General features: G+C 38.5%; 1 protein-coding gene across 6 annotated transcripts in view; it reads right to left on the bottom strand.

Annotated features, from left to right (window-relative positions):
• The window catches only part of Unc5d (unc-5 netrin receptor D), a 514,815-nt gene that overhangs the window by 96,466 nt on the left and 405,243 nt on the right, over window positions 1-13,106 (bottom strand). For 3 of the 6 annotated variants that reach the window (XM_028768243.1, XM_028768245.1, XM_028768244.1), the window contains exons 5-7: window positions 6,781-6,961; window positions 5,797-5,964; window positions 4,027-4,191 (exon numbers count right to left, since the gene is read on the bottom strand). In XM_028768243.1, the coding sequence (XP_028624076.1) occupies window positions 4,027-4,191; window positions 5,797-5,964; window positions 6,781-6,961 (514 nt within the window). The remainder of the gene's footprint in view (window positions 1-4,026; window positions 4,192-5,796; window positions 5,965-6,780; window positions 6,962-13,106) is intronic. The other 3 variants (XM_028768246.1, XM_028768247.1, XM_028768248.1) reach the window with 1 other exon arrangement.

Genomic DNA, 13,106 nt, shown 5'->3' on the forward strand with positions numbered 1-13,106 from the left:
AGGTGGCTCCCAACCCAGAGGATCAATCTGAACAGCCTCTATTTAATCTTTCTGTTCCTGTCCATGGGCACACTCGGGTTATGTCATACTGGCTGTGATTCTCAAACATGCTGCAAAGATGAAAGGATGGAGGTCAGACAGCTACAAGATTCTGTTTAAACCCAGAAAACATGGCCACCCAAGTCCTACTTTAAGAAGCCATGGTCATACGAGTCCCCCTTTTCAGCCAGTCACGCCCATAATGATCTTTCTTCCCTGAAATGACAATTTTCAACCATAAAAGGATCAGATGTCTAGTTTATGCTTGCAATTTGGATCCATGGATTCTTTTTGCAAAACCTGTCTAGTCTCACTCTCTCCAGCCTTGAGGCATTTATTTTCTTTTTGAGAGCATTTAGGTGTGGCCGTGTATGAGAGCATCACTCTAAGGTTCTGCGACTCAGCCACATGTGGCCAAGCAACAATCATACCCAAATATTAAAGTGATCATTCAGAGCTGGCATCTCCATCTGGAGGAGAGAGAGAGAGAGAGAGAGAGAGAGAGAGAGAGAGAGAGAGAGAGAGAGAGAGAGAGACTGACCCCAGGATAATAGAGAAGATTCAGAAACTTTTTTTGCAGGCTAAAGAGAATAAAATCATTGAAGTTTATCCAAAAGCTGAACAATGTCATTGTTAAACCTCCAAAAGAAGGTGCCATAGGGTTATGTTTGGCACATAAGGAAAAAAATTAGTATGAAGGAAATTCCCATGTTGAACCATGACCTAGATCCTTCAACGAAGCTGCTGTTTTACAAAGCGGTAGCCAAATGCTAATTTAATCAAAGCCAACACTTCTTGGTGCAACTCTGAGAGCACAGCAGTTTCACCAAGAGCATCTGACAGTATGAAAGAGTACCATGGACTAACCCTGATAATCATTTAACTGGACTGCTGTTCTGCTTCCTACAAAGACGGGGAGCTTGTATACATTCGGTGAACAGTGTCTAGAATGACAGAATAGATCCTCCTGCTCTGCCCAGCCAACCCTCCCAACTGATATGCAGATTGCAGATACAGCTCATTCTCCTCTAAATTCACTCACTTCTCCACCTTTTACACTAAAACTATTGATTACTGTAGTCCTTACGGTCCTGAAAGTATTTCCGATATCCTAACACACATGTACGAAGGCAAAAGACGCTGGAAATGGAGCATCTCTTAGTAGAGAGAGTGAATGTCAGGGGTAAAGCCCATGCTGCATTTTCAGCTTATGGAGGATTTAACAGAGCACCTACCTCAAAAGCTGAGTATAGTACAAGCCTGGAGGCTTTCTGGCTATTTTACTTTCACTATAGCAAAATACTAACTAGGTAATCGGGAATTTGCCTCTGTTTGATTAAACCTACACATTGTCACTGTCTAGGGGAAAAAAAGCTTTGTTCAATCAATAAGTTACTTAAAGCCACTGTCTGAATTATGGCCAACAACTGCCCAAATATGAAATACTACTCGTTTTAAAAACTTCCAAGTACATATACATTTATGATGAGTAATTTTATGTATTCACTTGGCCATGAAACACCAGCTATCTGGTTTTGTTTTATTCTAGACATTTGTATCAGAGTGTTGGTGATGAGAGTGACTTTTAAAACTGGAGACTCAGTAAAGCGCATGACATTTTGACATGTATATAAGTAGTTCTCCTATGTAAATGTAAGTAGTCCTCCTCAATCCGTTAAAGACTCACAAAGAAAGAAACGACTGACTCTAGCAGGAGTGATAAAGAATTGTCCTCCCATACAGTTTCTGAACTGAAATACTAGCTCTTCCTGACTTTTGGCCTTTGACCTGGGACATCCCATCTTCTGGATTTTTGTAGTAGTTAGCCAACCACTGGACTTGGCACTGGGACACTGACTGAAATATCTGGGCTTGTTGGTCTTCAGTGCTTCAATTTGCTTTCATCTCTCCTCCCTTCAATCTTCTCCTTTCCTTCCATAAGAATGTATTGTTTTGTATTGATTCAATTGTATGTATTGATTGATTCAATTACTTATTTATTTTTGGTATTTTGTGACTCCCTCGGTAGTCTATATCTGTTGTGTAAAGTGGGATCTAATCTTAGCAGCTCACTTTCAGTGCTGACCATTCCTTTCTGCATTAAACAGGGCTCTTCCTCAGCTGGCTGATGTGTGTGAATCATGGCACAAATACAAGTTATAGTCACCCATAGGATAACCTTTATTTCTTACATTAAGTGCTAAGCACTACGTCTGCCATGAGTAACTATCACATTACATCATAGACAACTAAGCTTAAAGTCATATATTCAAGTCCAATCTGTGATTTATAGGAAAGTATATTACGACAGTTATCTGAAGTTCAACTAGAAGCCACATTTCTATAGTGCCATCATCTTTTAAAAGGCATATGAAAACCATAATCCTAACTGTATCACTTTCAAAACCTGTCTGTAAGGTGAAAAAACAGTCCCAGATTTTGAGCCATGATTCTGAAAAGTTTGGTGATATTAAAGAGTTGTCGGAAACACATTTGCTTAACTATCTGACTAATGAGTGTATGCAGGGGTAGATGGCTGGTATTCACTGAATGGAGAGCAAAAAGGTTTCAACACTGAAATTTCTGACTATATCATCTGTGATCATCACTCCTTGTATGGGATCTGACATGTGCATGATCTCATACTTGTGTCAGGAATAAAAATATTGTGAGTATCAATGTGTTAATTTTAATACATTAGCCATTTTAAACAGTGCATGAACCATGCAGATTTATTCTGAAAATGCAACACTTATCATATACTTTTCTTCAAGAACACCCAGTCACATGAATGCAAAGAAATAGATTGACCAGAAGTATTTCATTCACGGTGTCATTTTCTCTAATGATATGTAGTATACACTCCACAAGTGATTACGACCAACTAAGATGTGGCATTTCTTTGCTGGATATCATGCAAGGAGTATCCATGTAAGTAACCTAGTTCTAGAGGACATGGATGGCCCTGGTATCATTTTTAAAGAACTGTAAAATATCAATGCAGCTTAGTTCATATAAGTGGGAGTTATACTCTCTTCCAGGAAAGATTCGGACATGTCCTGTCAACATATGCCTCTGCTAATAACTGAAGATGGATATAAGTTTTGGTACTTATAGTAAAAGAAGTCAAATGAGTTGGCTGGAACCACAGTATTAATAAAAGAAATCACCATGTTAAAATGACTTCTCCTTCTTCCATACCTTCAAATCTCACCGAAGAATCACTTGGAGGTAGTAACAATATGATATTAAAAATAAAACAAAGGCCTGGGAACTGAGAGATAAACATTCCATTCCCTAGTCTACCAGACCAATATGAGACAAAACTTCTACCATCAGGGCTCATTCATTCTCCTTCTACTATCAGCCAAATGCAGTTGCAACGTCTTCTTTGCCAGAGAACCTTGGCCTCCGAAGATGCATTAAGAGATTTAAAGTTTTATAAAGTTCTTCAGAGATACAAATTCATAGCAATCAGTATCAGGGTTTCATTAACTTAGAAGTGGTAGCTTCTAAAAGTCTTACATTTTAGAGGTTTGTTCTCTGGAAATACTGCCTGGTTAGGTTGTAATAAAATATTTAAATAGCTTCATCTGGCCTAAGGACGTGGTCCAATAATAGAGAACTAGCTCAGTGTACGCACGAGCACTAAGCTTTCATTCCCTGAAAATCACAAGATAAATAAAAAAAAAAACCTATAACTCATTCTATCTGTACCAAAAATGAATGTGCTCACGTACTTTTCAGCAATATGTATGTGTGTATATGTGTGTATCTGTATGTGTGTCTGTGTGTGTGTGTGTCTGTGTGTGTGTGTGTCTGTGTGTGTGTGTGTCTGTGTGTGTGTTTGTGTTTGCACATGTGTGTGTGTGTCTTCTCAGTTCTGGTTACTGACTTTCTGCTGTTTTACTAAACCCAGTCAATGATTGGGCCATTCTTCTGAAAACATGCGAATGTATGCATATCACCACAAATAGATGGTGTTACCTAGAATGCAGAGACCATCCGTGCAGTTTTCAGACTCCTGGCTGAGACCTTCACAGAACTTGCCTCCATTTCTTGGGGGTGGAGCTGTGCACTCACGGATACGAAGATGTTCACATTCTGGGCTGCAGACTGACCATTCACTCCACACTTCCCAGCTGCCATCCACTTGAAAGGAAAACAACAGATGCCACCATTACCACAAGTCAGCAGCTATAGGAAGACACACCCTATACATTAAACAGACTGTCACCCCACTAAGACCAAATTGAGAGGTCAAGGCATCTTTCCTCTAAGAGTTTATTTTTTAATTAAAGCTGTATCAGGATAAGACCAATGATTGAATTTAGGCAAATGGTTGATTGACTGGAGTCTTTTAGTTGTCTAATAAAGTTGGTATCCATTCTTTCCCAGAATTTCATGCCCAAGAGCATAATTGATGGACAAGCAGCTATGTGCTATACCTCAGGATGTCCACTAATGCACTATGGGATTACAGATTAGAGTGGTAAACAGTGTAGACTGATTTTAAGTCTCCACGTCCCCTAAACAATAAAAAGTTAAACCCCCTTGAACTGATAGTGTTAAACGAAAACAGGTCATTGAAACCCCAAGATGGCAGAACCTACAGAAATAGAATTTCTTGGGTCATAGATTGCTGTTGTACATTGAAATGAAAAGACTGAACTTAATTCCATTAAATATCAACCCAAGAGACTAGGACAGATGTTTGAGGCAATTGCCCCATTACCTCCTAGGAATAGTTTTCGCCATGCTTATGTAGGTTAAGAGCTACAAGGTTTAATCTAAACCAATTAGTAAAAAAAAAAAAAATAGGAAAAAATTTAAAAGTATTGAATCTGTATCAAAAATGTCTGAGTCTTAGTCTTGGTTTTACAAATTTTTTAGCTGAGAATGTAAGTCACATGGCTTTAATTGACCACTTCTGTCATCTGTGGACAATAAAATCACAATGGAGAGGTAATGGCATGGCATGTATGAAAGCATCCTGCACAGTACCTGGCACATAGTAAGCACTCAATAAATGATAATAAAATACAAGGACAAATTAGACACTGAAAATACACTGTTGGTCAGAGTTTCACCGTTGCTTCTAGAGCATCTCAAATTGGAAAATTAAAGATATGAGGCTCTGGAAAAAGTTCTTGAATTTAAACGTATGTGGTGCATATGAAACTCAGGAGCAGTTATTTTCTTTGTTGGAGGACATGCTTTCTATAAAGTAAGTAGTTCTTATTGTATCAACTGGGTTACAGCCAGGAAGAGAGAACAAAAGAACTGATAGGAGACACATTCAGTAAAATGAGATCTTCTACTACTTGGAAAGGAAGGCAAGTGCACGCCAGACATAAAAGCAAACCACTGCAATGGACAATCTCTGCCAATTTTATTGCAAATAATTACCAACCTGAACCTGATCAACGGTCAAGTTCTGGGTAGTTGCTATTTTGTGCTTGAAGGAAGCTCACCCAATCCCGGGTTACTGTACTCAAATACATGCCATCAAGTGGGAAAGTCAAGGGGAGAAGGTGGTGACTTAGTCCAACCAATACCACTATCACAAGCCCTGTGGCAAGGGTCTCACCCATGTTCTTAACATTATAATGAATTCAGAATCAGCACCGTGGACAGAGGCAATGGTCTAAGACCTTGGACCAGGGTGTCTTAAGAAGGAAGTCTACATTGCTTGCTCCACAGCACCTTAACAGCATTGGTAAGTTAGAAGGAGAAGGGAATCTGTGTATATCTCACCAGGACAAAGAGCAGTGCAGGTTATTTTCTGCACTGACATTCCCTCACAAAAGGCCCCACCATTGAGAGGAGCGGGGTTGGTGCAGGTCCGGGAACGTTTCTGCCATCCTCTACCACAGCGAACATTGCAGGCTGACCACTCTGTCCAGGAAGACCAGCCTCCATTCACTGAGAGACAAAAATGGGGAGGGGAGAAAAAAAGGAGAAAGGTTTGTATTGATGGCCTACTATGTGCAAGCCACTGCGCCAGGTACTGAATCAGGTGTCTGGGGAAGAAGAGATGGTTCAGAGTCCCACTTCCTGCTCTGTTGGGAAGCAACAGTGTTCCCTATTCTTCTATTCTTCTGAAAGAGGAACCAAGAGAGTATGCTTTGAAGGAAACTATTAAAAATGGGTAGAACTCATCAGCAGATCTCTAAGGCACTTGACCGTCTGGAGTATAAGAAGAAAATACCAGCATTTAAATTTCTATCACTTTTAAGTGCTTCAGAAATAAATCCCATGGCTCTTCTATTCTGGAAAGGAAAGCCTTTTCTTAAGTAGTTGGGAACTGCCTTTATATATAATACCTGAGATCATCAGCAAACAACAATATTTGAATGTGTGCATTTCATCTGGTAGGAGAAGAACTGACTGGCAGTTTGGAAAGGTGGGAAGCCTAAATTTCCTGCTATGACTCTTTCCTAATATAAACTCAATGGAAATGAAAAAAACTTCACTATATTATTATTTTTAAGAGAGAGAGAAATTGAAACTACCACTGGATGTCTCACAACAGCTCAAGACCAAATCCATCAGAAAACACATTAATAGTGTTAGGAATGTTTTCTCACTTGGCAGAGGGGTGAGGCAGGACAGTACTCTGTGAATGGACCCAGGAGCCCCTTAGCTCTTGCCCTGGGAAGTTTTAATACAGTAGATGGCTCTCTATGTCTCTGATTTTTATCCCTCCCTATCCCTTCCTGGCCTTTGGGCTGGTCTTACCGTAGACCACCACAGTTGCTGAGAGGCTCCTCCTCTTGGCCACGATGTTGGCTGCCATGCAGGTGTAATTCCCTGAGTCTGAAAGTCGGGCCTGTCTGATGATCAGGTTATGGTCAGCCCTGGTGTCAATATTCTCATCCTGTTCAGAGTCAATGGGCTCCTCATTTTTCAGCCATTCCACCTAAAGGTAGAAAAGGATGTTTACAAGTTAATACAAGAATAAACTCTCATCTGGGAATAGCCAATGTGGACTTGTGATGTGCTGGGAGAGAAACAGATATAACACACAGAAGTATGGTGAAAAAACTTCTTTGAATTCCACACCCTGTCTGATTAGTGAGTAAATCTGGCTCTATTTAGGAAATGGACAGGGAAGTTAACAAACTGAAAGTAAGAAAGAAACCTTAAATATCCTAATGACTTTGACTAATTTCCTAAAAATGAAACAAAGCACCAATGACTACAATTAGTTCATTTTCTTTTGTTATTAACCATGTGATGATGATGATGATGATGATGATGATGATGATGATATCTCAAAGCTTGGCAGTGTAACTTAGAAGACCCAATACTTGTATTTTGGACTTGTACTTTGTGTTGAGAAAATACTTCATTCTGGAAAGTTTTAAGTCAATATGTTTTCATTCAATGTTTAGTAGAAGCCCATTGATGTTGACAAGCTAAAGAAAAACAGGTTTGAGCTTCATATGGCCTGTGAGTTGTATCTTAGGTATTGTGAGTTTTGGGCTACCATCCACTTATCGGTGAGTGCATATCATGTGTTCTTTTGTAACTGTGTTACCTCACTCAGGATGATATTTTCTGGTTCCATCCATTTGCCTAAGAATTTCATGAATTCATTGTTTTTAATAGTTGAATAGTGCTCCATTGTATAAATGTACCACATTTTCTGTACCTATTCCTCTTTTGAACATCTGAGTTCTTTCTAGCTTCTGTCTATTATAAATAAGGCTGCTATGAACATAGTGTCCCTGTTATATGATGGAGCATCTTTTGGATATATGACCAGGAGTGGTATAGCTGGGTCCTCAGGTAATACTATGTTCAATTTTCTGAGGAACCGCTAGACTGCTTTCCATAGTGGTTGTACCAGCTTAAAATCCCACCAACAATGGATGAGTGTTCCTCTTTCTCCACATCCTTGCTAGCATCTGCTATCACTTGCATTTTTGATCTTAGCCATTCTGACTGGTGTGAGGTGGAATCTCAGGGTTGTTTTGATTTGCATTTCCCTGATGACTAAGGCTGTTGAACATTTCTTTAGGTTCTTCTCAGCCATTCAAGTTTCCTTGGTTGAGAATTCTTTGTTTAGCTCTGTACTCCGATTTTAATAAGGTTATTTGGGTGTCTGGAGTCTAATTTCTTGAGTTCTGTTCTTTGACTATCTGGGTTTATTGTCTTGCATGTTCTTGACTATTTGCATCTATTGTATTGCTAGTTCCTCAACCTAGAACTGACCTTAATACTTACATGTAATTTAAAGGTAAAAGAAAACAAAAACAAAAACAAAAAACAAAAAAGGAGGAAGAGGGATGGGATAGGGGATTAATGGGGGGAATGGGGAAAGGAGATAACATCTGAAATGTAAATAAATAAAATATCGAATAAAAATCACAAAAAAAAAGAAAAGAAAAGAAAAACAGGTTTGAGCAATCATAGGATCAAACATTTAACTCTCAGAATTCTCCCGAGTTGTAGATCCATATTCCTGAGCTACTACTTCTCCACAGATTCAATGGAGATGATCTGGGTTTTGTGAGGAGCACACTGCCCCATCATCATCTACATCTGATTTGTTTGTTCTTGGCATGTTCTTGGGAAAACACTTTCCACCTTTTAATTCCACTTGGCTCCTATTATTTTCTTGGGTTTTTTTTTTTGTTTTTTGTTTGTTTGTTTTTCGCTTTTATTTCCTGGTACATGTGAGGAAGAAATAGGTGGAAGTTCCCCATTCCCTATTCTTCCCCAATGGAGTTATAATACACTTAGTTTCTAAGTTAATAAGAATGGTAATCTCCCATGGTTTAACCTTGTCCATTACCCCTTTGTCTTCTGCTCTTAACATCCTCACTGTCTTGTGACAGTATGGGCACACATGGCATTTAGTTCAGGTTATCAACATATTCTGATAAATATATGAAAACTATAATTTATTATAGAATCAGGATTCCCAAGAGTTGGAGAACCATTCTCTCTGTCCCTATCCCTCTCTCCCTTTCTCTCTCTCTCCCCTCCACATTCCACTCTGTGGGGTGTGTGTGATCATTTGGGTCATTCCTCCAACGGCAGTAAGCATGCTAACAAGATCACATGGAACATGTTGCACAGGAGACATTCTGCCATGCTTGGCTCAGTATTAGCATAGCTAATTAAGGGCTGGTTTTACCATAAGATGCTTCATTTAATTTTGTTTTTAAACCTAAAAAATTCAACTTTATTACTTATAAGTTGTATCTGTCATGTAACAGTTTGGCACAGCAAAGATGTTCACATCTCTATAAAAGGGAAGTCATTTGCCAGATGGAAATGCAATCATGGTCTTCAGCAATATTTCCCACAAGTACTGTCCATTCATGAGTGTTCTGATACCAACATTATCATCATCTCAAATTAATCTAACAAGGCAGAAACTTGAGAAAGGAAAACAATACCAAATGCCAAACGAAGAGAGCTTGGAGCCCCAGAGGAATGAACATAGAGCTGCAACTCAGGGTTACACAGACCATGAAGTAAGAAGCATATCCCATTTTCAACCCTATGAATACCTGAAGATATCCTGGTCCATTCTAGAGAGGCACCAATTATTAATCAGGCAGAGCCAAAGAATATGGCTCTATTAACCAACACAGTGCAGAAGAACCCACTTTACAACACGTCTGAATATTAGTCTATAACACAGTATCTTTTAATTTTTTAACTGTCATAGCAGATTTCCCAGTCATTTGATTATCCATATAACAAGTAATTTAAATATTGACTGAGCATCAGAGATTGTACTGAGGGCTCATTAGACCCATATTCCCAAGTTGATAGGACAACTTTCTTCCAAGGTCTTACTTTGAATTGCAAGACATACATAAGAAAGAAAATTGTCAACAAAAGCTGAGACTAAAGTCACATTTTCAACAACCTCTGAGATGAAAGCCCCCTTCAGGGTGAACAGAATCAGTGATTTTTAAATCACTCTCACTCCTAAGTCATTGCAAATAACAAGAAGGTCAACAAGCATGTCTGAGATCTATGGCTCTGCTTCCACTCTCCTGGCTCAGAAATTCTGCGGTAAACTGCCTGTTAAAGAGTTAATTCCTTAGCTTTGCTATTGGTAGTGCTTAGAAAGCCCTTACACTCTGTTGCCTTCTGTTTTCATATTCTTACAAAGAAGGTGTAGAGACAGAAACCCCAGTGAATCTCCGTAAGCACATCAGTTTTAGAGTACAGAGTTCTGTGGTCAGTGGTCCTGGAGACAGAATCCGAGATTCTCAGTGCCTTCAATTCAAGGCAGGGCAAGGTTTCCTGAAGATCTTAGAATTGAGAAATTCAAAGCAATAGTTACCAAGTAGAGACATATTTCCAGATAGAAAATCTAAAGAAAGATCAACAAAACAATCACCCATGAAGTAAACTAGGCCAACTATATTATACATTTTATGGGAAAGGGTCAATATGAATAATATGAGGAAAAATAATGAAAATAAGCTGAAACTTCCTTTATCTTGATCAAATTCACACTATTAACATGGCATAAAGATGAATGAATGGTTCATTAAAGCAATAACATCAAAATATACATGATAATTAAACAGTATGTATTCTATATCGCTAGTAGTAATTTAAGTGGTAATGTAATTTTCCTGGACTATGGAGATAATTCAATTAGTAAGTTGTTTGTTTTGTAAGGCTGAGGACCTTAGTTCTGCCCCCAGAATGTACCTACAAGAAAGACAGTGTAGGGGTACATGCTTGTAACCTCAGTGTTAGATAGTTGATGACAGGTAGATTCCCTAAGAGTCCTTTGGATTCATGTGAGCACATGCACAAACAAAGTTTTCTCAAAAAACAAAACAAAAAACAAATACAAGAAAGCAAACAAAACAAAGAAGGAACGAAAAAAAATTGACACTCTCAACCCCACCAAAAATATAGTCTTTCCTTTGTAGGTTTTTTTTTTTTGGTTTGTTTGTTTGTTCTTTTTTTGTTTGTTGCTTGTTTTTTTGTTTGTCTTTCATTGGGACCACACTTCAGGGCAGTTTAACTTCTACTTATTCTTGCCCCCATTGTCTCTGGAATTTCTGTAGCTGCCTGATGGCTAACTGGTCTACCTGCTACTTCCATTCCTGTCTTTACACTAGATTCTGCATCAAAGATCAGATATTGTCACATTTGAGTTAGAAATTTGTTCAGTGTCTTCAGTTCTTTAGATGAAGGAACCTGATTGTGGTTTTCCTTCTATATGCCCTGTATTAGATCTTCCAGTCACACCTCACCTCACCTCCTCCTCTCTAGTCAGATAACACTTTATCCTTTTTTAGAAATTAAAAGTAAGTTCCTACTACTTCAGATTCTTGATCTAGAGGCCTTTTGCTGAGGCACTCATGGTCCTATTTACTTGAAATTCTTTGAGATGTCTTACCTAGCCATTTTTCTAAACACAACATCCCAACACCCATTTTGCTATAACTTTCCCCTAAATGTATCTCTACTTGATAGTACTAAAAATAATAATACTTAGTGTGTTAACAAATAATTTTCAAGCATATCCATTGCCATTAGTAATTTTCCAAAAGAAAGTATTAGGAATTGAACTAGATAGGGTTTCTATTGCTGTGATAAAATACCAAGACCTGAAGTAACTAGGGGAGGAAAGACTTTATTTCAGCTTATAACTTTCAGGCCATATTCTTCCAGTGGGAAAAGTCAAGGAAGAAACTCAGGGCAAGAACTAAAATAGATGCCATGGAGAAACACAGCTTATTGGCTTGCTTCTAAGGTCTTCTTAGTGTTTATTCATTCTCTTTCTCTCTCTCTCTCTCCCTCCTTCTCTCCCTCTCCCTCAGTCCCTCCCTTTCCCCTTTTCTCTTTCTCTTTTGATACAGGGTTTATCTATATTATACTGGCTATTGTAGAATTTAATATGTAGACAAGGCAGGGTTTGAACTCATAGATATCCTCCTGCCTCTACCTCCCAAGTGTTGAGATTAAAGGCATGTGGCATAATGCCTGGCTTTCGGTCTGCTTTGTTACACAACTCAACATCACTCTTCCAGAGTCAGCACTAGCCACAATGGACTTGGCTATCCCACATCAATCAATCAATCAATCAGTCAACCAACCAACCAGCCAATCAATAAAACATCCAATAGAATTCCATATAGGTCAGTCTTATGGAAGCATTTTGTCCATTGACAGTCCCTCTCCTCAAATGATTCTAGTTTAGGTCTAGTTGGCATAAAACCAAACAAGACAGGAATGGAGATGAAAATTTGATCTTAGTTTTGTTAGAAAAAGGAAGACAATAAGGAAGGAGGAAGCCAAGAAGAGAAAGGAGTGAAGGAAATTTTGTCAAACAACAGAACTTGAAAACTAATCCTGACCCAGTAACTTAATTCAGCATCACACAGGCATTAAAACAAATATAAAAACTAAAATACAAAACTACATATTTAGTGTTACAGATTTTTTAAAACAAAAACTCAGTCACAAACACACATATGCTTTAAAAAGATCAGAGATACACTAAATGCATATTTAAGATCTTAGGTTATGTTAGTTACTACTAGTAGTTTTGGCACATTTGAGGAACAGCATTTTTAATGTGAAAGAAAAATCACCTTGGCTTTAAAGCATCTCTTTAATTTATTATGTAGCATAACAATTTTCAACTTTATATTTAGACGGTGAATGTTTCTTCAATTCAAAGCTCATCTCAAAACTCAAAATGAAAAACTGATAAAGGATGAAAGATCCTGGGACTGATGTAGGAGTGAGGGATTTTCAGCAGCAGATTTGGACCACTTCAACTACAGGCATGAGGATATGCCTGAACCCACTGTCTTTGTGCCACAAGGGAGAGTATTCTTATCCTGCACTGTGTGTGGCAACAGAGTTCCCAGAGATGCAACATTCACAATGTGAGTCATCATAGACACTGGCATGCCAAATGTTTCACCAACTTAGCTAAATAACCTTGTGCACATATGCTCTAGGTGTTCATATGCCTTCTCTTACACTGGGTGTCACCAGTGCTGTGACTGTAGTCTATCAATCTAACAGTGTCTCTAAACAGTCAATACCTTAGTGTATTCCTA

Source organism: Grammomys surdaster, unplaced genomic scaffold (assembly GCF_004785775.1).
Source record: "Grammomys surdaster isolate TR1022 unplaced genomic scaffold, NIH_TR_1.0 185, whole genome shotgun sequence".
Lineage (NCBI taxonomy): Eukaryota > Metazoa > Chordata > Mammalia > Rodentia > Muridae > Grammomys > Grammomys surdaster.